Here is a 24951-nt window from a genome sequence, read left to right as displayed (position 1 = left end):
AGAGAGTCTTATATGTTGTCACTTTCATATAATAGTGGGAATTTTTCATTATAGAAGTTGGCTTGTATATTCCAATGATGGGCTTCCTCAAATTGCCCTACGTCTTCGTGAGCAAGCGAGTTGGATGCACACCCACTTACTGCCCTAGGTCTCCTTTTTTGTCTTCTCCACAACCACCATATTCTATTCCACCTATAGTGCTATGTCCATGGCTCACGCTCATGTATTGCGTGAAAGTTGAAAAAGTTTGAGAACATCAAAAGTATAAAACAATTGACCGGCTTGTCATCGGGGTTATGCATGATTTAAATGTTTTGTGTGATGAAGATGGAGCATAGCCAGACTATATGATTTTGTAGGGATAATCTTTCTTTGGCCATGCTATTTTGAAGATATAATTGCCTTGTTAGAATGCTTGAAGTATTATTGTTTTTATGTCAATATTAAACTTTTGATTTGAATCTTATGGATCTGAACATTAATGCCACAATAAAGAGAATTACATGGATAAATATGATAGGTAGCATTCCACATTAAAAAATCTGTTTTTATCATTTACCTACTCGAGGACGAGCAGGAATTAAGCTTGGGAATGCTTGATACGTCTCTAACGTATATATAATTTTTTATTGTTCCATGCTATTATATTATCTATTTTGGATGTTTTATATGAATTAATATGCCATTTTTTATTATTTTTGGGACTAACCTATTAACCAAGAGCCCAGTGCCAGTTTTATGTTTTTCCTTGTTTTTGAGTTTCGCAAGAAAGGAATACCAAACAGAGTCCAAACGAAATAAAACCTTTGAGATGATTTTTCTTGTACCAGAAGACAACCAGGAGACTTGGAGATGAAGTCGGAGGAGCCACATGGCGGCCACAAGGATGGAGGGCGCGCCTAGGGGGTAGGGTGCGCCCCCACCCTTGTGCCCCCCCCCCCCCCCCGCGACCCTCCTGACCTAATTCTTTCGCCTATATATTCACATATATTCCCAAACAGCCAGAGGGAGCGAAGAAAGTAGTTTTCCAGTGCCGCAACCTTTTGTACCCGTGAGATCGCATCTAGGGACCTTTTCCGACACCCTACCAGAGGGGGATTCGATCATGAAGGGCTTGTACATCAACTCTATTGCCCTTGCAATGAAGTGTGAGTAGTTTAGCACAGACATACGGGTCCATAGCTAGTAGATAGATGGCTTCTTTTCTCTCTTTGATTCTCAATATCATGTTCTCCTCGATGTTCTTGGAGATCTATCCGATGTAATACTCTTTTGCGGTGTGTTTGCCAAGATCCAATGGATTGTGGATTTATGATCAGCTTATCTATGAATATTATTTGAATCTTCTCTGAATTCTGTTAAGCATGATTTGATATCTTTGTAATTCTCTTCGAACTATCGGTTTGGTTTGGCCAACTAGATTGGTTTTTCTTCCAATGGGAGAAGTGCTTAGCTTTGGGTTCAATCTTGTTGTGTCCTTTCCCATTGACAGTAGGGGTAGCGAGGCACGTATTGTATTGTCGCCATCGAGGATAAAAAGATGGGATTTTCATCATATTGCTTGAGTTAATTCCCCTATATCATGTCATCTTACTTAATGTGTTACTCTGTTCTTCATGAACTTAATACTCAAGATGCAGGCAGGAGTCGGTCGATGTGTGGAGTAATAGTAGTAGATGCAGAATCGTTTCGGTCTACTTGACACGTCCAATCCGGATAACTGGGCCTAGGGTTTCCCCTGATGCTCGAAGAGGGGCACAAACAACGGCCGTGACAGCGCCTCCAAGAAGGGGACGACACCCACGGGTGTCGCCGCTGCCAGCAAAAGATGCAGGGATTTCCCCCTGGCCTGAGTCCGAGCAACCCTAGCCATCGGAGCACGAATCGGAGAAGAAGTCGGGCATAGGCCTGTGAAGGAAATATGCCCTAGAGGCAATAATAAAGTTATTATTTATTTCCTTATATCATGATAAATGTTTATTATTCATGCTAGAATTGTATTAACCAGAGACATAATACATGTGTGAATACATAGACAAAAACAGAGAGTCACTAGTATGCCTCTACTTGACTAGCTCATTGATCAAAGATGGTTATGTTTCCTAACCATAGACATGAGTTGTCATTTGATTAACGGGATCACATCATTAGGAGAATGATGTGATTGACTTGACCCATTCCGTTAGCTTAGCACTTGATCATTTAGTTTTTTGCTATTGCTTTCTTCATAACTTATACATGTTCCTATGACTATGAGATTATGCAACTCTCGTTTACCAGAGGAACACTTTGTGTGCTACCAAACGTCACAACGTAACTGGGTGATTATAAAGGTGCTCTACAGGTGTCTCCGAAGGTACTTGTTGGGTTGGCGTATTTCGAGATTAGGATTTGTCACTCCGATTGTCGGAGAGGTATCTCTGGGCCCTCTCGGTAATGCACATCACTCAAGCCTTGCAAGCATTGCAACTAATAAGTTAGTTACAGGATGATGTATTACGAAACGAGTAAAGAGACTTGCCGGTAACGAGATTGAACTAGGTATTGAGATACCGACGATCGAATCTCGGGCAAGTAACATACCGATGACAAAGGGAACAACGTATGTTGTTATGCGGTCTGACCGATAAAGATCTTCATAGAATATGTAGGAGCCAATATGAGCATCTAGGTTCCGCTATTGGTTATTGATCGGAGACGTGTCTCGGTCATGTCTACATAGTTCTCGAACCCATAGGGTCCGCACGCTTAAAGTTCGGTGACGATCGTAATTAGGGTTTTTGTGTTTTGATGTACCGAAGGTTGTTCGGAGTCCCGGATGTGATCACGGACATGACGAGGAGTCCCGAAATGGTCGAGACATAAAGATTGATATATTGGAAGCCTATATTTGGATATCGAAAACGTTCCGGGTGAAATCGGGATTTTACCGGAGTACCGGGGGGTTACCGGAACTCCCCCCCCCCCCCGGGAGTTATTGGGCCTACATGGGCCATAAGGGAGAAGAGGAGGGCCGGCCAGGTGTGACGCCCGGATAATTAAACTACAGTAACCCTTTGTTAGTGATGCCATGTCACCTCGGTTACTGTTGGTAATCTCACGTTAGTCCAAAACCGGTTCGGAATTCAACTTCAAAATAAAGTCAAACGGTGAAGTTTTCAAATGTTAAAACTAAATTGTTCGAATTGTGACAAATAAATCAAAAGTAATATTGGTGAAGGAAGCACACTTTCATAATGTGTTTAACTGCACTATAACAAATAAAACAGCGGCAAAACTATTATTTAAATGCTCTTAGAATAATAAACAAATACAAAGTACTTTATATAGTGTGCCAAAATATTTGTGGCAATGGCATAATTGGTGACATCAATTTAGGTGCCACTTTCGTATTTTGTTAAGACTAAAAGAAAACAGAAAAGAAATAAAATATGTAGAAAAACAAACAAACAAAAGAAAAGACCCCCCCCCCCCGGGGCCAGCCGACCCAACGGCCGGCCCAGTCGGCCACAGGCCCAGCCGGCCAAACCTCCCTCACTCCCTTATCCCCCCACGAACCAAACCCTAACCCACCCCGTCGCCCCACTCCCCCCCCCCACGCGCGTTCTGGATCGGGGGCGCGCCAGCGCTTGCCGCCCCGATCCCGTCGCCCCGAGCCCCAACGCACCTCGCCGCTGTGCGCCGTCACCGGCGCCGACCCCGTCACCGAATCGTCAAGCGCTGCCCCTCCCGGCCTCCTCCTCGCGGCCCCGTCCCCTCCCTCGTGGCCCGACGCCTGCTCGACGCCATCGACATCATCATCACCTCGCGTCGTCACCGGACCCCGCCGGACCGCCTCCTCGACCCCACCCCGCCTCTCCATCGTCGGCCTGCATCGAGCCTCGCCGACCCCCTGCCCTGCAACGGGGGTGAGCAACCCCCTCGCCTCCTTCCGTATTCCCCGCCGCCCGTACGCGCTCGCCCACGCTTGGCCGCGGCCCTGCCTCGCGTGGCCGTACCCGGCCGCGACCCACTCCGTCCATGTGTGCGCCCCGCCGTGCTCGTGGCTCGCCTCCTCCCGTCGCTGCCGCTGCTTCCTATTGCTGCTGCCGCCGTTCGCTCACAGCCGCTCGCCACTGCCGCTCTCCCCTGCTCCCCATCCCCGCGCGGCTGCCTTCGCCGGCGTCCGCCACCGCTCCCCGCTATCCCCGCGCCTGACGGAGTCCCTCTCCCGCCACTACTGCTGCCGGGCGCCGCTCCGGACGGCCTCGCCGCGACGCGCCCGGGTCTGCCTCGCCCGTTAGCCCGTGCCCTCAACTGGCCCGAGCCACTGACAAATGGGGCCCATGCCCCTGCCTTAAGAAAAAAGAAAAAAAAGAAATGTTAATAAAAGAATAAAATAAATACTAAAATAATTAATTAATTAGTGGTTCAGTTAATTAACTTAATTAATTTTGCCTAATTAACTAATTAGCTATTTAGTTAGTCTGAGGACTCCATGACAGAGGGGCCCCACCCCTAGTTAGCTTAATTTAAACCTCCTTTTAAAAATATGTGTCACTGACAGATGGGCCCCATTGACCTTGTTGACTGGTCAACTTTGACCCAGTCAACGCTGACTGTACTGCTGACTGGGCACTGACCGACCCCACACGTCAGGGTTGACCATGGTCAACTCAGCTGACTGATGACGTCATGCTGGTGCAATAATCCTATTTTAGTTTAATAATAAATCTAGGATATTGCTTAAACTTCAGAAATTCGTATAAAATAATCTGTAACTCGGATGAAAAAGTTCTATACATGAAAGTTGCTCAGAACGGCGAGGCGAACCCGGATACGCAGCCCGTTCGTCCGCCACGCATTCCTAGCATAGTGAACTCGCAACTTTCCCCTCCAGCTCCTCTGCCCAAAAACGCGAAACACCGGGGATACTTTCCCGGATGTTATCCCCCTTCACCGGTATCACCTAATACCGCGTTAGGGCACCCCTAACACCGTTACTTGCCTTGTCATGTATCGTTATGCATCTGTTTGCATTATATTCATTGTTTCTTCCCCCCTCTTCTTCCGCTAGACAACGAGACCGACGCCGCTGCTACCCAGTACGACTACGGTGTTGACGACCCCTCTCTCTTGCCAGAGCAACCAGGCAAGCCCCCCCCCCCTTTGATCACCAGATATCGCCTACACTTTTCTCTATACTGCTTGCATTAGAGTAGTGTAGCATGTTACTGCTTTCCGTTATTCCTATCCTGATGCATAGCCTGTCCTTGCTACTACTGTTGTTACCATTACCTGCTATCCTACTGCTTAGTATAGGATGCTAGTGTTCCATCAGTGGCCCTACACTCTTGTCCGTCTGCCATGCTATACTACTGGGCCGTGATCACTTCGGGAGGTGATCACGGGCATATACGATATACTTTACACAGTTACATTACCTGTGATACTGTTCGGAGATGGGGGCTGAAGGGGCAGGTGGCTCCATCCCGGTAGAGGTGGGCCTGGGTTCCCGACGGCCCCCGACGGTTACTTTGAGGCGGAGCGACAGGGCAGGTTGAGACCACCTAGGAGAGAGGTGGGCCTGGCCCTGGTCGATGTTCGCGGGTACTTAACACGTTTAACGAGATCTTGGTATTTGATCTGAGTCTGGCTACTGGCACTAACCATCTACGCGGGGACAGTTATGGGCACTCGACGTTGTGGTATCAGCCGAAGCACTTCGTGACGCCAGCGACTGAGCGGCGCGCGCCGGGTTGGACCGCGTAACGTGACTTCCTTTGTAATGGAGGTTGCTAGGTCTACTCTCCGGCCGCGTACGCAACGTGCAGGTGTGCTATGGGCGATGGGCCCAGACCCCTGTGCGCTTAGGTTTAGACCGGCGTGCTGGCCTCTCTGTTGTGCCTAGGTAGGGCTACGACGTGTTGATCTTCCGAGGCCGGGCATGACCCAGGAAAGTGTGTCCGGCCAAATGGGATCGAGCGTGTTGGGTTATGTGGTGCACCCCTGCAGGGAAGTTAATCTATTCGAATAGCCGTGATCTTCGGTAACAGGACGACTTGGAGTTGTACCTTGACCTTATGACAACTAGAACCGGATACTAAATAAAACACACCCTTCCAAGTGCCAGATACAACCGGTGATCGCTCTCTCACAGGGCGACGAGGGGAGGATCATCGGTTAGGATTATGCTATGCGATGCTACTTGGAGGACTTCGGTCTACTCTCTTCTACATGCTGCAAGACGGAGGTTGCCAGAAGCGTAGTCTTCGAAAGGATTAGTTATCCCCCTCTTATTCTGGCATTCTGCAGTTCAGTCCACATATGATACCCTTATTCCATTTGATACCCATGCATATCTAGTGTAGCTCCTTGCTTGCGAGTACTTTGGATGAGTACTCACGGTTGCTTTCTCCCTCTTTTCCCCTATCCCTTCTACCTGGTTGTCGCAACCAGATGTTGGAGCCCAGGAGCCAGACGCCACCGTCGACGACGACTCCTACTACACCGGAGGTGCCTACTACTACGTGCTGCCCGCTGATGACGACCAGGAGTAGTTAGGAGGATCCCAGGCAGGAGGCATGCGCCTCTTTCGATCTGTATCCCAGTTTGTGCTAGCCTTCTTAAGGCAAACTTGTTTAACTTATGTCTGTACTCAGATATTGTTGTTTCCGCTGACTCGTCTATGATCGAGCTCTTGTATTCGAGCCTTCGAGGCCCCTGGCTTGTAATATGATGCTTGTATGACTTATTTTATTTGTAGAGTTGTGTTGTGATATCTTCCCGTGAGTCCTTGATCTTGATCGTACACATTTGCGTGCATGATTAGTGTACGGTCAAATCGGGGGCGTCACACCAGGGCAGGCCGCGCCCCCTTTCCTCTTTCTCCCTTCCTCCTTCCTTTTCCAACAAAGCAAGAGGGGGGAGTCCTACTCCCGATTGGAGTAGGACTCCTCCAGGCGCACCCATAGGGCCGGCCGCACCTCTCCCTCTCCCTCCTTTACATACTGAGGCAAGGGGGCACCCCATGACACATAAGTTGATCCTCGTGATCGTTCCTTGGCCGTGTGCGGTGCCCCCTTCCACCATATTCCACCTCGGTCATATTGTAGCGGTGCTTAGGCGAAGCCCTGCGTCGGTAGAACATCATCACCGTCATCACGCCGTCGTGCTGACGAAACTCTCCCTCAATGTTTTGCTGATTGGAACTCGAGGGACGTCACCGAGTTGAACGTGTGTAGAACTTGGAGGTGCCGTACGTTCGGTACTTGGATCGGTCGGATCGGGAAGACGTACGACTACTTCCTCTACTTGTGTCAACACTTCCGTTGCCGGTCTACGAGGGTACGTAGACAACACTCTCCCCTCTTGTTGCTATGCATCACCATGATCTTGCGTGTGCGTAGGAAAATTTTGAAATTACTACGTTCCCCAACAGTGGCATCCGAGCCTAGGTTTTATGCGTTGATGTTGTGCACGAGTAGAACACAAGTGAGTTGTGGGCGATATAAGTCATACTGCTTACCAGCATGTCATACTTTGGTTCGGCGGTATTGTTGGATGAAGCGGCCCGGACCGACATTACGCGTACGCTTACGCGAGACTGGTTCTACCGACGTGCTTTGCACACAGGTGGCTGGCGGGTGTCAGTTTCTCCAACTTTAGTTGAACCAAGTCTGGCTACGCCCGGTCCTTGCGAAGGTTAAAACAGCACCAACTTGACAAACTATCGTTGTGGTTTTGATGCGTAGGTAAGAACGGTTCTTGCTAAGCCCGTAGCAGCCACATAAAACTTGCAACAACAAAGTAGAGGACGTCTAACTTGTTTTTGCAGGGCATGTTGTGATGTGATATGGTCAAGACATGATGCTAAATTTTATTGTATGAGATGATCATGTTTTGTAACCGAGTTATCGGCAACTGGCAGGAGCCATATGGTTGTCGCTTTATTGTATGCAATGCAATTGCGCTGTAATGCTTTACTTTATCACTAAGCGGTAGCGATAGTCGTGGAAGCATAAGGTTGGCGAGACGACAACGATGCTACGGTAGTGATCAAGGTGTCGTGCCGGTGACGATGGTGATCATGAAGGTGCTTCGGAGATGGAGATCACAAGCACAAGATGATGATGGCCATATCATATCACTTATATTGATTGCATGTGATGTTTATCTTTTATGCATCTTATCTTTCTTTGATTGACGGTAGCATTATAAGATGATCCCCCACTAAATTATCAAAGTATAAGTGTTCTCCCTGGGTATGCACCGTTGCGAAAGTTCTTCATGCTGAGATACCATGTGATGATTGGGTGTGATAGGCTCTACGTTCAAATACAACGGGTGCAAAACAGTTGCACACGCGGAATACTCAGGTTTAACTTGACGAGCCTAGCATATAAGAGATATGGCCTCGGAACACGGAGACCGAAAGGTCGAGCGTGAATCATACAGTAGATACGATCAACATATTGATGTTCACCATTGATACTACTCCATCTCACGTGATGATCGGACATGGTTTAGTTGATTTGGATCACGTGATCACTTAGAGGATTAGAAGGATATCTTTCTAAGTGGGAGTTCTTAAGTAATATGATTAATTGAACTTAAATTTATCATGAACTTAGTACCTGATAGTATCTTGCTTGTCTATGTTTGATTGTAGATAGATGGCTCGTGCTGTTGTTTCGTTGAATTTTAATGCGTTCCTTGAGAAAGCAAAGTTGAAAGATGATGGCAGCAATTACACGGACTGGGTCCGTAACTTGAGGATTATCCTCATTGCTGCATAGAAGAATTACGTCCTGGAAGCACCGCTAAGTGCCAAGCCTGCTGCAGGAGCGACACCAGATGTTATGAACGTCTGTCAGAGCAAAGCTGATGACTACTCGATAGTTCAGTGTGCCATGCTTTACGGCTTAGAACCGGGTCTTCAACGACGTTTTGAACGTCATGGAGCATATGAGATGTTCCAGGAGTTGAAGTTAATATTTCAAGCAAATGCCCGGATTGAGAGATATGAAGTCTCCAATAAGTTCTATAGCTGCAAGATGGAGGAGAATAGTTCTGTCAGTGAACATATACTCAAAATGTCTGGGTATCATAATCACTTGACTCAACTGGGAGTTAATCTTCCTGTTGATAGTGTCATTGACAGAGTTCTTAAATCACTGCCACCAAGCTACAAAAGCTTCGTGATGAACTAGAATATGCAAGGGATGAATAAAACTATTCCTGAGCTCTTCGCGATGCTAAAAGCCGCAGAGGTAGAAATCAAGAAGGAGCATCAAGTGTTGATGGTCAATAAGACCACCAGTTTCAAGAAAAAGGGCAAAGGGAAGAAGAAAGGGAACTTCAAGAAGAACAGCAAACAAGTTGCTGCTCAGGAGAAGAAACCCAAGTCTGGACCTAAGCCTGAGACTGAGTGCTTCTACTGCAAGCAGACTGGTCACTGGAAGCGGAACTGCCCCAAGTATTTGGTGGATAAGAAGGATGGCAAAGTGAACAAAGGTATATGTGATATACATGTTATTGATGTGTACCTTACTAATGCTCGCAGTAGCACCTGGGTATTTGATATTGGTTCTGTTGCTAACAAATGCAACTCGAAACAGGGGCTACGGATTAAGCAAAGATTGGCTAAGGACGAGGTGACGATGCACGTGGGAAATGGTTCCAAAGTCGATATGATCGCGGTCGGCACGCTACCTCTACATCTACCTTCGGGATTAGTATTAGACCTAAATAATTGTTATTTGGTGCCAGCGTTGAGCATGAACATTATATCTGGATCTTGTTTGATGCAAGACGGTTATTCATTTAAATCAGAGAATAATGGTTGTTCTATTTATATAAGTAATATCTTTTATGGTCATGAACCCTTGAAGAGTGGTCTATTTTTGATGAATCTCGATAGTAGTGATACACATATTCATAATGTTGAAATCAAAAGATGCAGAGTTGATAATGATAGTGCAACTTATTTGTGGCACTGCCGTTTAGGTCATATCGGTGTAAAGCGCATGAAGAAACTCCATACTGATGGACTTTTGGAACTACTTGATTATGAATCACTTGGTACTTGCGAACCGTGCCTCATGGGTAAGATGACTAAAACGCCATTCTCCGGTACTATGGAGAGAGCAACGGATTTGTTGGAAATCATACATACAGATGTATGTGGTCCAATGAATGTTGAGGCTCGTGGCGGATATCGTTATTTTCTCACCTTCACAGATGATTTAAGCAGATATGGGTATGTAAGTCTAAAACATTTGAAAAGTTCAAAGAATTTCAGAGTGAAGTTGAAAATCATCGTAACAAGAAAATAAAGTTTATACGATCTGATCGTGGAGGAGAATATTCGAGTTACGAGTTTGGTCTACATTTGAAACAATGCGGAATAGTTTCGCAACTCACGCCACCCGGAACACCACAGCGTAATGGTGTGTTCGAACGTCGTAATCGTACTTTATTAGATATGGTGCGATCTATGATGTCTCTTACTGATTTACCGTTATCATTTTGGGGTTATGCTTTAGAGACGTCTGCATTCACATTAAATAGGACACCATCGAAATCCGTTGAGACGACGCCTTATGAACTATGGTTTGGCAAGAAACCAAAGTTGTCGTTTCTGAAAGTTTGGGGCTGCGATGCTTATGTGAAAAAGCTTCAACCTGATAAGCTCGAACCCAAATCGGAGAAATGTGTCTTCATAGGATACCCAAAGGAGACTGTTGGGTACACCTTCTATCACAGATCCGAAGGCAAAACTTTTGTTGCTAAATTCGGAGTTTTTCTAGAGAAGGAGTTTCTCTCGAAAGAAGTGAGTGGGAGAAAAGTAGAACTTGATGAGGTAACTGTACCTGCTCCCTTATTGGAAAGTAGTACATCACAGAAACCGGTTTCTGTGACACCTACACCAATTAGTGATGAAGCTAATGATAATGATCATGAAACTTCAGATCAAGTTACTACCGAACCTCGTAGATCAACCAGAGTAAGATCTGCACCAGAGTGGTATGGTAATCCTGTTCTGGAAGTCATGCTACTAGATCATGATGAACCTACGAACTATGAAGAAGCGATGGTGAGCCCAGATTCCGCAAAATGGCTAGAAGCCATGAAATCTGAGATGGGATCCATGTATGAGAACAAAGTGTGGACTTTGGTTGACTTGCCCATTAATCGGCAAGCAATTGAGAATAAATGGATCTTCAAGAAGAAGACTGACGCTGACGATAATGTTACTGTCTACAAAGCTCGACTTGTTGCAAAAGGTTTTCGACAAGTTCAAGGGATTGACTACGATGAGACCTTCTCACCCGTAGCGATGCTTAAGTCTGTCTGAATCATGTTAGCAATTGCCGCATTTTATGATTATGAAATTTGGCAAATGGATGTCAAAACTGCATTCCTGAATGGATTTCTGGAAGAAGAGTTGTATATGATGCAACCAGAAGGTTTTGTCGATCCAAAAGGAACTAACAAAGTGTGCAAGCTCCAGCGATCCATTTATGGACTGGTGCAAGCCTCTCGGAGTGGGAATAAACGCTTTGATAGTGTGATCAAAGCATTTGGTTTTGTACAGACTTTTGGAGAAGACTGTATTTACAAGAAAGTGAGTGGGAGCTCTGTAGCATTTCTGATATTATATGTGGATGACATATTATTGATTGGAAATGATATAGAATTTCTGGATAGCATAAAGGGATACTTGAATAAGAGTTTTTCAATGAAAGACCTCGGTGAAGCTGCTTACATATTGGGCATTAAGATCTATAGAGATAGATCAAGCCGCTTAATTGGACTTTCACAAAGCACATACCTTGACAAGGTTTTGAAGAAGTTCAAAATGGATCAAGCAAAGAAAGGGTTCTTGCCTGTGTTACAAGGTGTGAAGTTGAGTAAGACTCAATGTCCGACCACCGCAGAAGATAGAGAGAAAATGAAAGATGTTCCCTATGCTTCAGCCATAGGCTCTATCATGTATGCAATGCTGTGTACCAGACCTGATGTGTGCCTTGCTATAAGTCTAGAAGGGAGGTACCAAAGTAATCCAGGAGTGGATCACTGGACAGCGGTCAAGAACATCCTGAAATACCTGAAAAGGACTAAGGATATGTTTCTCGTATATGGAGGTGACAAAGAGCTCATCGTAAATGGTTACGTTGATGCAAGCTTTGACACTGATCCGGACGATTCTAAATCGCAAACCGGATACGTGTTTTTACTGAACGGTGGAGCTGTCAGTTGGTGCAGTTCTAAACAAAGCGTCGTGGCGGGATCTACATGTGAAGCGGAGTACATAGCTGCTTCGGAAGCAGCAAATGAAGAAGTCTGGATGAAGGAGTTCATATCCGATCTAGGTGTCATACCTAGTGCATCGGGTCCAATGAAAATCTTTTGTGACAATACTGGTGCAATTGCCTTGGCGAAGGAATCTAGATTTCACAAGAGAACCAAACACATCAAGAGACGCTTCAATTCCATTCGGGATTTAGTCCAAGTGGGAGACATAGAAATTTGCAAGATACATACGGATCTGAATGTTGCAGACCCGCTGACTAAGCCTTTTCCACGAACAAAACATGATCAGCACCAAGGCTCCATGGGTGTTAGAATCATTACTGTGTAATCTAGATTATTGACTCTAGTGCAAGTGGGAGACTGAAGGAAATATGCCCTAGAGGCAATAATAAAGTTATTATTTATTTCCTTATATCATGATAAATGTTTATTATTCATGCTAGAATTGTATTAACCGGAAACATAATACATGTGTGAATACATAGACAAAAACAGAGAGTCACTAGTATGCCTCTACTTGACTAGCTCGTTGATCAAAGATGGTTATGTTTCCTAACCATAGACATGAGTTGTCATTTGATTAACGGGATCACATCATTAGGAGAATGATGTGATTGACTTGACCCATTCCGTTAGCTTAGCACTTGATCATTTAGTTTGTTGCTATTGCTTTCTTCATAACTTATACATGTTCCTATGACTATGAGATTATGCAACTCCCGTTTACCGGAGGAACACTTTGTGTGCTACCAAACATCACAACGTAACTGGGTGATTATAAAGGTGCTCTACAGGTGTCTCCGAAGGTACTTGTTGGGTTGGCGTATTTCGAGATTAGGATTTGTCACTCCGATTGTCGGAGAGGTATCTCTGGGCCCTCTCGGTAATGCACATCACTCAAGCCTTGCAAGCATTGCAACTAATAAGTTAGTTACAGGATGATGTATTATGGAACGAGTAAAGAGACTTGCCGGTAACGAGATTGAACTTGGTATTGAGATACCGACGATCGAATCTTGGGCAAGTAACATACCGATGACAAAGGGAGCAACGTATGTTATTATGCGGTCTGACCGATAAAGATCTTCGTAGAATGTGTAGGAGCCAATATGAGCATCCAGGTTCCGCTATTGGTTATTGACCGGAGACGTGTCTCGGTCATGTCTACATAGTTCTCGAACCCGTAGGGTCCGCACGCTTAAAGTTCGATGACGATCGTAATTAGGGTTTTTGTGTTTTGATGTACCGAAGGTTGTTCGGAGTACCGGATGTGATCACGGACATGACGAGGAGTCTCGAAATGGTCGATACATAAAGATTGATATATTGGAAGCCTATTTGGATATCGAAAACATTCCGGGTGAAATCGGGATTTTACCGGAGTACCGGGGGGTTACCGGAACCCCCCCGGGGGGGTTATTGGGCCTACATGGGCCATAAGGGAGAAGAGGAGGGCCGGCCAGGGCAGGCCGCGCGCCCCTCCCCCCTAGTCTGAATAGGACAAGGAAGGGGGGGCGGCGCCCCCCTTTCCTCTTTCTCCCTTCCTCCTTCCTTTTCCAACAAGGCAAGAGGGGGGAGTCCTACTCCCGATTGAAGTAGGACTCCTCCAGGCGCACCCATAGGGCCGGCCGCACCTCCCCCTCTCCCTCCTCTATATACTGAGGCAAGGGGACACCCCATGACACACAAGTTGATCCTCGTGATCGTTCCTTAGCCGTGTGCGGTGCCCCCTTCCACCATATTCCACCTCGGTCATATCGTAGCGGTGCTTAGGCGAAGCCCTGCGTTGGTAGAACATCATCACCGTCATCACGCCGTCGTGCTGACGAAACTCTCCCTCAATGTTTTGCTGGATCGGAACTCAAGGGACGTCACCGAGTTGAACATGTGCAAAACTCGGAGGTGTCGTACGTTCGGTATTTGGATCGGTCAGATCGGGAAGACGTACGACTACTTCCTCTACGTTGTGTCAACACTTCCGTTGCTGGTCTATGAGGGTACGTAGACAACACTCTCCCCTCTCATTGCTATGCATCACCATGATCTTGCGTGTGCGTAGGAAAATTTTGAAATTACTACGTTCCCCAACAGCCTGAACCATGACCACAAGAATGGGAGCGACGAAGGGACAAACGGGGCACGGAGGTGGGCGGCTGGGCGGAATGGGAAGCGGAGGAGAATGTGACGATGGCCGGAGGCCTGAGCGAGCCAGGATCCGGAGGGGGGGTAGATCCGGGTCACCGGGACCGAAGCAACAAGGACGTCGACAAGTTCGAGGAGCCGGAAGGGGGCGCAGCTCCTAGAGCAAGCCGGCGACGAAGATGCACCGGGATGGATGGCCAACCAAGGCACCAGCATGGTGTGGTTGTGAAGGCGAGGCGTCGGCGAGCCAAGGGAGCCGGAAGGAGTGCAGTCCCGGGGGGCGCCGGGCCTGGAGCAGCCCCAACCGGCCATGGACGTAGGAAGGAGCGCAGGTCCATGTCCGTCGGGCAGGACTCGCCCCTGGCGGGGTGGGGTGGTGGGGGTGAGCCCGCACACAGCCGAAATCCCGACCACGCCTCCAAGGCCGCCGCCCGAGGGGGCCGACCAGAAGCTCGCGAGGGAGGGGTGGGGGAGAGGAGCCGCACCATGGATGACGCACAGCATGATGGCAGCCAGGGCAGCCGCCGTCGACACCAAGGCGCAACCGAACCGCCGTACAAAGCTGCGACCTGCGTCCCCGGCCAGCAACAGCAGAGGGGATGTATCCACGGGGAGGAAGCAGGGGAGCAGCTCGCACAGGAGGCAAGAGCCGCCGGATCGGCTGGGCGGGGAGCAGCCACCAGAGAAGACCGTCCCGAGCCGCACAAAAGTGGATCTCGGCGAAGGGGTGGGTGGGGGACGTAGCAGGAGGTACGGATCTGCCCCGCAGCCACCATCCCTGGGCTCGGCACAGCTTCGCCGGCAAGCTCTCCAGCGGCGGCGAAGCGGGAAGGGGCGGAGGATGTGCCTGGCGGCGGCGTTGGGTAGGGTTTCCCCGTGTCGCCTATGGTGGCAACGTGGGGGCCGTCCAAGGATATTGAGAGCCTTGCCCGCAAGTGATAGGCTTTTGACACCCATCACTGCAAAAATGAAAGGAGTGATGAACACTGGATGAGGGTGTGGGCTGGTATCACGCTTCTTTTCTTTAACAATACTAGAACAATGCCCGTGCGTTATAACGGGATATAAATATTTTAATATTTTAGCTTCTGATTTATCTGTCAATAAAAATGTGATTGTATAAATAAATGCTCATCAAATTCTAACTGTGGAGTATCTTATATTTTGATTAGAAGTTTGATAAGTAAACTAAAGTGAAATTGGTTTAGAAGGTAAGTAATTAAGGTGATTGATTATCTTATACATGAAAGGTTGAACGAAGGGCTGCTGAGAAAAATAGTGAAATAAGAACCTTAAGTTCTTTTTAAGTGGTAGAGATTAAGTAATACAGATATAGGCTGCAAGTTCGAGCATAATAAAAAGAAAAACGGCGCTGAGAAGAGACGTGCCGAATTAACAAACAATTTAAAGCTGCTACTGTAGAGGATTGATGAGGTGAAAATCTATTTCACCTGCTACCCCGCATGCATAGATCGAAAGCAATATTGCAACGTTTCAGACCCGAGTCCTGTTGGGAGACGCAAGCTATGTAGGTGGCAACTACTACATGGAATTAGTAATAAGGCCAATAAAATCAGGTATGAACAGTTAGGTTATGGATCTATCGGGCATTAATACTTCGTTTCATACTGTAGAGGTGCCGCTCGGCTACGGAATTGAAGAAAGTTCAGTTGCCGTAGGAGACGTTCCGGAGACCACTTTAGATGTCGACTGGACCGTTTGATTTGCTACCCTACCCTGAGCGCAGATGCATGGTCTGCCTTTCCTTTGATCTGCTGGATGTTATCGTCTTTGCTATCTCAGCCTGGGTGCTCTCGGCTGCGCAGAGCTGTCGGACTCGGCCCTAGGAAATCGGTGGCCTGAGCTTCTGCCTTGGTACACGTACAATCATTGCTCTACCTTGTAGAGTATCAAACCGATCCCTATAACCCATTAGAAGAGTAAAAAATTAGTTTTATTTCTCTAACCGAGCCGATCCCAATCCGCTGTAATGGAGGATAAATTATCCTCAACCGCGTATCTTTTTGCTAAATATACTCCATCACTCGGTGGCTGACTAAAAGCCACATCCTCCCTCACCGCCTTCCCTGCTCCACTCCCGCACTGCATTTGCGCCGGCGCCACCCCTCCCTCCCCCCGCCGGCACCCGCCCACCGTTGTGGTCCTTGACCACTTGGATTTGTGCCTTCTTGTTCCGTCGCCGACGCAGAACTGGTGGATCTGCGGCTGTTGCTGCTACCGCCGCCGGCGACTGTGCCTTGCTATGGATTGGCCGGGAAACGGACCACAGAGCTCCGGCAACGCCTCCGCGCCGCATGCTGGTATTGACTCCGCCTCTAGCCGGATTTATATAGGGGATTGGATAAGAGGTAATATCACCCGAAGTCATAGAACTTGCACTTGATATTCAGTTTGGTGCTAGAACTTTAAAAATACGGATTTTTGGTCACCTAACTTGACAACGCGTGCAAATATGGTCACAAAATACGCATGCAGACGTATCAGGGTGTATGACCCCACCTGTCAATGAGTGATGTTACTCGGCTGACTAACTTTTGCACAAAACACCCTCGCATTTTTTTATTTGCGGAAAATCCGACTGTTGTGCTGCATATAGGTACAAAAATTAACACAAAAAATGGGTGAGCAGAGACTTAACCCGTTGCCAATGTTTACGACACAAGCCACTCCAGCCAACTCACCCTTCCCGTTCGTATCTCATGTATGGATAGCAAACTTAGATTTATTGAACGTGGAACTTAAATGACATTTTTTTTCTGCATCTATGAGGAATTGGTGTATATCTGCAGCCCATTTAAGCTATTTTACCGGTCTTTTTTTACTTGAAATATGTAGAGGCACGTACTGCCACTGTTGATTCCGTTAAGCAGGACCAGAAGTCATATTAGGTAGGTTGACACATTAAGATAAAATATAATGCCATCAACATAGTACTTACAAGTGGAGCAGTAAAACAATGGGAGTGATATTAATTGGCTAATTGCACATCAAGACGGTTTGACTGAGCTGTAAAACAGAGTGACATTTCAATAATCAAGCTGTGTTTTTGCTCCCTCTGTCACTCTGGCTTGCTGTCTGACAGTACATGCATGTCTTTCGGAAGGGGGTTGCCATTGTCGGCTTATTTATGCGGATACTGCGGCCCATTTTGCACTTGCTATTTTTTAAAGCTATTTGTAAATGCCATTAACAAATTTATGTTCCAAGAATATTAGACATACAAGCGATCATTATTAGTCAATAAAAACATTTAAATATACACATGCGTATTTATATAAAAAATATTTAGTTAAACCAACATTGAATTTTTTTATTAAATAAATATGTTTAATGAATCCAAGAAAAATAACACACTCGAGGCTTATATTTAAATTATGCAAAATGATGGGTTCAAACATTTACTAAATATTCAAAATTATTCACTTATGTATAATTTTTACTCATGACTTATATTTGAAAAATTATATAATTCAAATATTAGATATGATTGAATATTCATATCAATGTTTACATTTTAAATTATACAAAAGTTGAACTCTATAAATGCGAGAACAGTTATTGAAATGTTTGTAAAGTTAAATAATTTTTGTAATTTTATTTTTGATATATTTATTTTAAATGATACAAAAAATTATAATTCATAAATTTTATTTAAATATATGAATATTTTTAAAATAATACATGAACAAATTTAAAAGTAGGGTATATCATTTGTATGTACAATATTTATAAGTAGTTTACGTAATATTTACATATTTTCAGTATATTAAGATTAGTTATTCACCGTAGATGTGTATACGTGTAGGTTGTAGCGGCTAGAACGTCCTGTGTGCTACCCTTTGGTTGTTTGTTCGAGAGCTGGCGGTCACACTTTTTCCTGTTAATTTTCAATGTGTAATGACAGGCAGAACCCACTGCTCATAGGTACAAAAATAAATGTCATTTAAGCTCCACGTTCAATATATCTCAGTTTGTTATCCACACTTGAAATACTAGTAAGCGTGCACGTGTAACGCACGTCTTTATTAGGATATAAAATTACAACTTTTTATATGTAACAATAAAAAATGATGAATTCTCCATCAGACTAATGGATATAATTTAACAAAGGCTTTCTTTTATTCACCGTCAAATATAGTTGTAGTACTCCCTTCATAAGAAATATAAGAGCGTTTAGATTACTAAAGTAGTCATCTAAACACTCTTATGTTTGTTTAGAGAGGGAGTACTATCTACAGTACAAGTTATTGAATTAGCTGAATTAAACATAATAGAAAAGAAAAATCTATAAATGCCGCCATCATTGGTGGCTTCGCCCTGTACTAAGGACATGGATGGTGATCAACGGGCCCATAATGCTATAGAAGGAAATATGAGGAGAAGCCTGACCAAAATTGCACTGTGTAATTTTAAAGAGAAGTACAATAATTTGTTCCTTCACATATAAGAATCAGATTTCTATTACCCCGTCCGAAATTAATTGTTTTAGATTTATCTAGATATGGATGTATCTAACATCTGTCTAGATAAATCCGTATCTAACAAATCTAAGACAAGTAATTCGGGACGAAGGGAGTATGCAACAAAGAAATATCATGACTATCATGTCAAGTGAAAGAAATTTCCAGGAGAAAGTGTGTAGGTATATCACCAATTAATAAAGCAGTACATGTACATATTCCTCTTAGTATTTTGTACTCCCTCTGTAAACTAATATAAGAGCGTTTAGATAACTAAAGTAGTGATCTAAACACTCTTATATTAGTTTACGAAGGGACTACATGGATAAAATTGCCACTTAGGCCAGCTCAATACTTGTTTCCTCCCTTGCCGCCCGCGCTGCTCCGGGCGTTATTACCTCCTCTGATCCCACCGCCAACAATTTTGCTCCCGGCCACCAGTTCCTCCACTTCTCCCGGGCCCCCTGCACCCGACTGTTGCGCCGCTGCCTCCTATGCTCGTCCCAGACACCTCTTCCGCTCCTCTAGGCCACTGCCTGCACTGCTTCTCCCAGGCACCACCTCCAGTGCTACTTTCAGCTGCAGCTTCTCAGGATTCTCTTGGCCTCGTTCACCACTGGGCTCTTGTCGTTGGTGCTCGGTGTTGATGATGCCGACAATGGCCAAGAGCAGTGATATGGATAACAGAAATTGAAGATGATGTGTGACTACACCGACTTGTGTATCCGCAGAAACAGAAGACACTTTACAGTGACTAACTGAATTGTAGAAGGGCTAAAGGAAATCCAATAATCATAAAATAAGACATAGGTATAAAGTGGGACTGGTACAAATGTTTGCGATGATAAAATGGATGAAACAGTAGCTAAGCCGCAACTAAAAATTTATAAACTCTCACACTAAAATAACATACACAATTACTCAATGCTGCGACGTCTTGATAGACAATGGTCTTGGTGCTTTTCTCTGATGTCATCTCTTAAACACCACCTTTCCGTAGTTGGTGTGTATTGTAGACTGGTGACAACAGATTATATATTGTAGACAGTGAGAAAATGGCATTGTTGTCTGTGAGCATAATCAATTCTGACATTGCAATTAATGAATGTAGCAAGAATGTGATCTAACCTGAAGTGTGCATTTGAGGTGTATTTGCAGAGATTGAGGCCGAGGTCACACATGTACCTGAAAAGAATAATTTACTCGTAAACAATGAGTAAATGTCATGTCAGTATATAGATAACAACTGGATGGACAATTGGATACCTTTTGTACGTGTGTTGATTATGTCACGGAAAGGGGTTGGTTGTACTATCTGTAACAGAGAAACAAACTTTTGTGAGAATTGGTCCTGGCTAGCACAATCTAGAGCTGCAACCTTCTTTTGCTGTCAAGATATACGACGCTTCACGTTGTATTCCGCTTTCTTCTCATCTGACATTCTAGCATACCATGATTGAACACTTTTCCTTTTAGGATCATTAGTATTAGGATTATTGGTTTGATTATCCTTGAGATTTGCACTCCCATCCATAGCTGTGTTCCTTAGGTCCTTAAGCGGGGAATGTTCTTCTGTTGCAAATGGAGGTACATCCATTCCTTTCTTAGTCATCTTTGGATATAATATTATAAATCTTAAACATATATAGAAGGGCATAGAGAGTTGTGAAGATCCTCTAGGCAGGGCAGAATATGTGCTCTGGAATTCCCGAAATTCCTGATGTAATATAAATAATTGAGATGCCAAAAACAGAGGATCATGAAACACACACACCAGGACTCTATAATTTGTGCAGTGTTGTGCCATCAGCGATGAAGTAGCCTTTTGAACTTTAGCTATGGCATGAGAGATCGAGAGGAATCAAGGCTAAAATTTGTTTTTCATCGATTAGTATATCTGTAACCTAGAGAATAGATGACAGGCATAGCTGTTACAGATTAGATGACTCCTACATATCAGGTCAGTATCTCATTTGCCCTCTATCTATCTATTATTTGTTCATATAACCTCTTCACTACAGTCTCATTCTTCCTTGCTGGTTTTTTTAAATAGGATAATGTGTGGTCAGTCTTGTTATTGTTCAGGCACTATTTGATGCCATATTCTGGACATCTCTTTGTTCCACTCATATCACCATATGCTGTCACTCATCTTTTGTTTTCTATTCTGTCACTCATCTTTTGCTTTATATTCTGTTGCCATCTGCACCGTACAATATGAATGCTCTAGAATTTGTATTTGCTGAACATGGGTCAGGATAATTGATAAAATTTAGAGGCTAAGTTGCTTCTTTGCTGCAGATTTTATCTAGAGCTCTAAAATTGGACGTTGACAAAATAAAGGAAGAAAGTAATTGTACGTATTCTTGAAGCTGTTAGTATTGAAAACTTTCAAAATTAGTGACGATGATGAAGATAATCACAAGAAGAGTACAATGAATTTTGCTCCAGTTGAAAAACAAACAGAAGAAGAATGGATTGAGAGGGAAAGAGATGCCATGGTGGCTAGGTACCGATGCATGAGTAGCCTGTTCCGTAGGAGATAAGGCCGGGGGAGGGCGGAGGTGGCAGCGCGCGCCACAGTCTCAGGTCCGGCCACGTTCGCCAGCGGCCGTCCCGCGCGCCTCGCCGTGTCTCCGGCCGAAGAGCTCCCGCGCGCCTCGCCGCGTCGCCCGGCCGTGCAGCGAGAAGATGAGGCGGCGGCGGCTTGGCGGTTGGGAGGCACAGGGGTGAGGCGGAGAAGAGGCAGGGGAGGTTACGGCTTCGGCGGCGGCGGCGGGAGGCGTCGCCGGGCGCGGTGGGGCGCCTCCTGCAGCTAACGGTGGCGCGAGGCGAACGGCGCGGGAGGAGGAAGGGGCGAGAGACGTGCGGGGAGGAGGGGGCGAGAGAGGTCGTGCGAGGAGGGGAGAGGTCGTGCGGTCGTGTGCGGGCAGCGGTTTTTTTTCTTTATTTATGAACTGTGGGGCAGATCAGGGATCGATGGATTTGATTTAATGCGTGGTTTGTAGCGTTAAACATTGGAGGATTAAGGGCCATTAGATCTCGCTAATGGATGGATCTGATTGTTTGATTCTCTGCCCTTTCTTCTTTTTATAGGGGTAGTAGATGAATGTGAAGGGTTCGTTGGTTGGCTAGAGTGGCTTGTGTCCTTAATTTGGGTCGTGTGTTCGAGTCCTGCCTCGCTGATATTTTAGTCAATTATCGTACCTGTACAGCAGTATGCCTTTTCTGTTAATTTTCGTACCAATATGCTGCTGCACAGTGGTTGGCCTTTCCCGCAAATAAAAAATAGTAAAGTTGTTTTGTGCAAAAATCAGTCGGCCGAATGCAATCACTCACTGACAGGGAGGCCCATACACCCTGATATGTCCGCATGCGTATTTTATGACCGTATTTGCACGTGATGTCAAGTTAGATGACCACAAATCCGTATTTTTAAAGTTTTAGCACCAAACTGAACATCAAGTGCAAGTTCTATGACTTCTGATGATATTACCTCTAAGTCCAACCAAATCTTAGTGGAGGACTCCATAAAGGTTTTACTCCGCTGGATACTCAGCTATTTTTAAGGGATCGGTTAGAAATGCCCGTAGATGGGTTCAAGAGTTCACATAATCGGATCCATGGAGGTGGATGTACCCTGACACAACAGTATTTGTAGTCGTCGCTATGTGGTCTATGAATGTAGATGTATTTTTTATCATTTCTGATGTTCGTTATACTGTTATGATTAAAGGAATAGATTGGAAGTTTTCTCGGAAAAAAACGACGGCTATATTTGGTTAGGTGGACAGTGGTATCCCCAACCCACCAGGGTTCAAATCCTGGTGCTCGCATTATTCCTTGATTTATTTCAGGACTTCCGGCGATACGCTTTCAGTGGGAGGAGACGTTCCCGTCGACGACGAGGCGCCTATGGTGACTTCGTAAATCTCAAGATGATATGCCGGCTCAGTCTCTCGGAAGTGCTCATAAAGGTAGGGTGTGCGTGTGTGCGTTTATAGGGGTGAGTGTATGCGTGTGTATATGAGCGGTTGTGTCTGTAGTGATGCTAAAAAAAACAATGGACCAAACATGGTGTGAAGATTGTTTTTTTTTTTAAAGATCCAACACTTGCTGGTTTTTCATTGATTCAGCAGAGAGCAGATGTAAACATGGTGTGATCAAGTGATCAAATGGGTGACAGAGGCAACAACGATAGAAAAGGGGTCCTTGCGCCCAAAAATTAGCTACTCAGTCATGGTTACAATTCCATGGGAGCAGCCAAACACTGTCTTGAATATGTGGAGCCATGAGGCAGTTTCAGGGGTCAGGGCAGCAACCAAAAAAGTTCTAGTTCACGCCACCAGTAACTTTTCTTCCCGCAAAAAGCATTTATAAAAGCCAAAGTAAAAGCAAAGAGACACATGCCAATTGCAAAGAGATCGAGCGTACTTTCTAGCAAGTACATGCACTTGCAGGGTGGATTGACCTTCTCAATTAACTCCACCAGCCAACAACATGTCAGCGACGGGCATCAATTGCTCAATCAATCCTGCATGTTCACCGTTCCCCTATTTATACCCTCCACGCCACACCCTTTCCTCCACACCATCACACTCCACCAGCTTAACCACACTCGATCACCCATAGCTAGCTAGCTAGCAGCTTAAGGAACTAGCTTGCAGCTACCGATCGATGGCTCGTCTCAACAGCAAGGCTGTGGCGGCCGCCGTGGTCCTGGCGGCGGTGGTGCTGATGATGGCCGGCAGGGAGGCCTCGGCGGCGCTGTCGTGCGGGCAGGTGGACTCCAAGCTCGCGCCGTGCGTGGCGTACGTGACGGGGAGGGCGTCCTCGATCAGCAAGGAGTGCTGCTCCGGCGTGCAGGGGCTGAACGGCATGGCCCGCAGCAGCTCGGACCGCAAGATAGCGTGCAGGTGCCTCAAGAGCCTCGCCACCAGCATCAAGTCCATCAACATGGGCAAGGTCTCCGGCGTGCCCGGCAAGTGCGGCGTCAGTGTGCCCTTCCCCATCAGCATGTCCACCAACTGCGACACGTATGTTCTAACCTTTCGGTCTCCTGATCCAAATGCATGCATTTTTCATCTTCTCGCGCAGCCGTCTAGTCCAGATCTTGTGCATATTTCCATGTGGTGCTACTCCATAACCGTCTGTTTTCACGTTATAAAAAGCAAACGGTTTTTTACACCAGGCCAAACAGTTGTTTTAATCCAGCATCCGAGCTAGTACAGAAGAGAAAAGGTTCTGACAATACAAACAATATGACCCCCCAAAAAGAGGACAAATACTAGAACAACTCATGGGCAAACACGTACCTGCATAGTTTTTCTCAAGAGCTAGGAAGTGAATGTATAGTAACAAAACAGTGATATTAAGTTCATATTGAACAAAAACGGTCGATTGTGTTTTCTAGCATGTTACATCTGCCGTGATTTTCTCTGACATAATATATATGTCTTATTCTTATGCAGTGTCAACTAGTTCAATATATAATCCTTCCGACGTGCATGCAAGGACGCGCTTGTGTGGAGCTTAATGTCTACGTTGATGGAGTGCTCATACGATACTGAGCTACTAAAAATAAAATAAAAGCTGCCTGCGTACGGCACGAAGCTCTGCTGCATGTGTATTTCAGTACTATGTCTTTGTCTGCACGTTGCACACACACTGTGTGCATATAGTATATTTTTACGCGACATGCATGCACGCGTTCGTATGCGTGAGTGAACCGTCAACTCCTTGCTGTACTCTAGCCGATGTGTACGTGTCATGTGTATGACCTACTTGTTCAGGCAATTAATGAATAGTAATTATTTTCTTAATTATCGATGTGCATGGATGTTCAGGTGTGTGTAGCTATTGAGTATCATGGAGCATTGGACATGTCTAATAAAGAGTCACATGCAAGAAACAAAAAATGAAAGCACATGGAAATTTCTAAAGCTTTTTCTTGTTTTTTGTTTTCTAAAGCTATTGAGTATCATGGAGCATTGAGAAGAGGTAATATCACCAGTAGTCATAGAACTTGCGC

At 45.5% G+C, this 24951-nt stretch overlaps 1 protein-coding gene and 1 long non-coding RNA gene across 2 annotated transcripts; one reads left to right on the top strand and one right to left on the bottom strand.

The window, feature by feature from the left end:
* Positions 1-18845: 18845 nt before the first annotated feature.
* LOC125508748 (uncharacterized) lies at positions 18846-21855 on the bottom strand. Its single transcript, XR_007283746.2, has 4 exons — positions 21434-21855; positions 20187-20235; positions 20049-20105; positions 18846-19937 (listed from the first exon to the last, which is right to left on the bottom strand). It is a non-coding gene; the product is annotated as an uncharacterized LOC125508748 (long non-coding RNA).
* Positions 21856-23500: 1645 nt separating this feature from the next.
* On the top strand, positions 23501-24742 carry LOC125508747 (putative non-specific lipid-transfer protein 3). Its single transcript, XM_048673534.2, has 2 exons — positions 23501-23956; positions 24392-24742. Exons 1-2 carry the CDS (start codon positions 23598-23600, stop codon positions 24399-24401), a joined length of 369 nt encoding a protein of 122 aa, XP_048529491.1. The 5' UTR covers positions 23501-23597; the 3' UTR covers positions 24402-24742.
* The last annotated feature ends 209 nt before the right edge of the window (positions 24743-24951 follow it).

The sequence above is a fragment of the Triticum urartu genome, chromosome 5A (genome assembly GCF_056163025.1).
Source record: "Triticum urartu cultivar PI428250 chromosome 5A, HENAU_Tu73, whole genome shotgun sequence".
In the NCBI taxonomy this organism is placed as follows: Eukaryota; Viridiplantae; Streptophyta; class Magnoliopsida; order Poales; family Poaceae; genus Triticum; species Triticum urartu.
This window is presented reverse-complemented; position numbering and strand designations above follow the sequence as displayed.